This window comes from Montipora foliosa, chromosome 6, assembly GCF_036669935.1.
Source record: "Montipora foliosa isolate CH-2021 chromosome 6, ASM3666993v2, whole genome shotgun sequence".
NCBI classification, from domain to species: Eukaryota; Metazoa; Cnidaria; class Anthozoa; order Scleractinia; family Acroporidae; genus Montipora; species Montipora foliosa.
The window spans coordinates 21,485,091-21,487,590 of record NC_090874.1 but is presented as its reverse complement, the minus strand read 5'-3'; the positions used below and the strand labels follow the sequence as shown (position 1 = coordinate 21,487,590).

General features: G+C 37.1%; 1 protein-coding gene across 6 annotated transcripts in view; it reads right to left on the bottom strand.

Annotated features, from left to right (window-relative positions):
• LOC138006959 (F-box/WD repeat-containing protein 4-like) overlaps positions 1-2,500 on the bottom strand; it is a 13,191-nt gene that overhangs the window by 2,432 nt on the left and 8,259 nt on the right. For 2 of the 6 annotated variants that reach the window (XR_011123965.1, XR_011123966.1), the window contains exons 8-10: positions 1,419-1,457; positions 1,018-1,089; positions 353-454 (exon numbers count right to left, since the gene is read on the bottom strand). Coding sequence is in view for 2 of the 6 variants with exons in the window: in XM_068853597.1 (XP_068709698.1) it covers positions 1,018-1,089; positions 1,419-1,457 (111 nt within the window). In the remaining 4 variants the exon portion in view is untranslated. Of the gene's footprint in view, positions 455-1,017; positions 1,090-1,418; positions 1,458-2,500 lie in introns of all 6 variants that reach the window. The other 4 variants (XR_011123964.1, XR_011123967.1, XM_068853597.1 and 1 more) reach the window with 4 other exon arrangements.

Below are 2,500 nucleotides of genomic sequence, written 5' to 3'. Positions count from 1 at the left end.
TAACCTTGCTTAGCTGCCGTTCCCTCCAACCACATTGCTTTTTTCATCATTTAATCTCGAGCTGGGATCAAATTTAAAAGAAAGTGAGGATGAATCATCTTGTGATAAGTCAGGTGCCTGTTCGGGCTACTCGTTCGTGCCCCAGGTGGCCAGGTGACCGTTGGGCAGCAGCCTTGGATGTGCAAGTACGCAGATCACAGCTAAAAATTGCACCTGGAACCCAATAATTGGTGGGTACAGTCAATTTTTCACAAACATTAATGTAAACCTCATCGTTTTTATGATGTGGTTTCAATAAAAACAGTCATTTCTCTAGGTTCCACAGGTTCCGCGGTCTGCAAATTAGTCTTACCCCTGAAATCGGTCCCACAGATGTCATGAGGACGCATGAAGGTTTTCGCAGCGATGTCATCACATTCTAAAATCGCAAGGTGTTTTGATGTAATGCACAGACCTGAGAATTGGAAAGGTGATTTTAAGAATTTGTCTCCTACAACATTCCAACTTTTTTCATTGAACAGAAATCCCCGCCATGCCGAACAACGCTGAAAGGTTGGAACACGTTCAAGCAAAGCAACTTATTTGTATCATATGACAATCGGCAATCATCAGAAGGCTTTAATTCGAATTCCCTTTAACATGAGCCATGAAGCACATCATGAAATGTTTATGCTACAGGTTAAAAGACGAAAATTAATAGAAATTCTCACTGTTAATAATTTTGTGTAGAAAGAAATAGCCCTACAGCTGTAGCAGAAAATTTTTGCTGCAGAAAAAAGTTAGACCAACACTGCATGGCCCTACTGTCATTTGAAAATGTGTCGCTTATCAAACAATGTGACAGTTTAGTCCTCAGTCTGCATTTATTTTTAAACCCAGTCTGCAGTCTGCATTTTAAGCCCAATCTGCAATTTGCAGTCTGTAGTCTGCATTTTATACTGACAACATGATGTTGCAAAAAAAATTAATTATTAAAATACCACTGCATGTAAATCCCCTTTTACATAAAGACCTTACCAAAATGATGTAGCACAAGAATAAACAAAATAAGGGAAGACATAATCGACTTGAGATAACTGTAAAACAAGCCTGTAAAACAAGCACATACATGTAATCTCACTTACCGAGACCTTCATAAAATTGGATATCACAAAAAGGAAGATAAAATAATAATGTCTTTTTTTGAAAATAAGAGATTGTTTTAGGATTCAATGTCAAGAGATATGTCACTTGGACCCTTATTCTCAAAAGAAAAAACATCTAAAATAGTAGTGATAATGAATTATTTTTTTTGCACCCTCAAATAATAATGCATAGCATAATTCCCATTAATCAATTAAGTGGAGATTCTTACAAAGCCTGGGCCCTTTTCAAGAATGGCAATGTATAAACACATAGCATTATAACAACAATCTTACCCGAACACATTTCCTGAAGCGTTTGTCCCATATTCGAACCTAAAGAAACCAAATTGTGATCATGTACTTTACAGCTGTATGAGCATGATGTACATGTAAATATATCCAACTGAACAACATTCAGTCATTACCTCATAATATTTCCTTAGATAATTAATCGTAATGCTTTATATACAAGGATCCAAAACATGCTTCCATAAATTTACATTATTAATTTTTAGAATTACAGATGAACTCTTTCTTGTGCACGCACTATCCTGAATTGGACCCAATCAAGAAAACTTCTGAATGGCTAGTCTACTTTCAAGAAAGAATGTCAGTTTAAAATGGCCAGGCAGTTGATAATCAATGACATCAACAACCTGAAAACCCTTCAACACACAATAGCAGTTTTAGATACGACAACCAGAAGTAATAATACACCTGTAGTTATTTTAATATGCTGACAATCTTGGAAGTGATGGTGAATGATAATACCGGTAATTACATTAAAGTATCACCCAACTAGTGGACTAATGCAAATCCTGCATTTTGATTGGCTACACTACTAGATGACTATTAGTAATAGTCCTCAAGTATCGAAAAGGGTGACACTTTCTTTCGTTTTATTCCGGCCAAATGAATATTTCTTCAACTTGCATTCGCTAACTTTATGTTGCCTTTTCTGTTCAACTAGTGGGGTGATACTAAAACAATTAGACCCTTTGCCCTCAAGCGCCAGGGGTCAATAGCCCATTCGGCTTCGCCTCATGGGCTATTGCGGGCTACGGGTCTAATTGTTAAGTTTTAAAAAGTGAACTACAGATACCAGATTTTCATCATTTTCATCGGCTCGCTGGACACATATGGTCAAGCAACGCGTCAGCAATAAAGCGAACTGAAAATAGTTTTGCAGCTCTGAGAAAAAATGCCGATAAAAGCCCGTTTGGACCGGAATTGTCCAAGGCAGAAATCTATGCTTTAGTCAACAATGCTACCCCCAGGAACATCATGGAGTTTTTTTGTTTTTCTACTTGGGCTTGCTGGATATAAAATGATTATAACCAACAAGGCACATAGCACCAATTTGGTTTAAATACCTA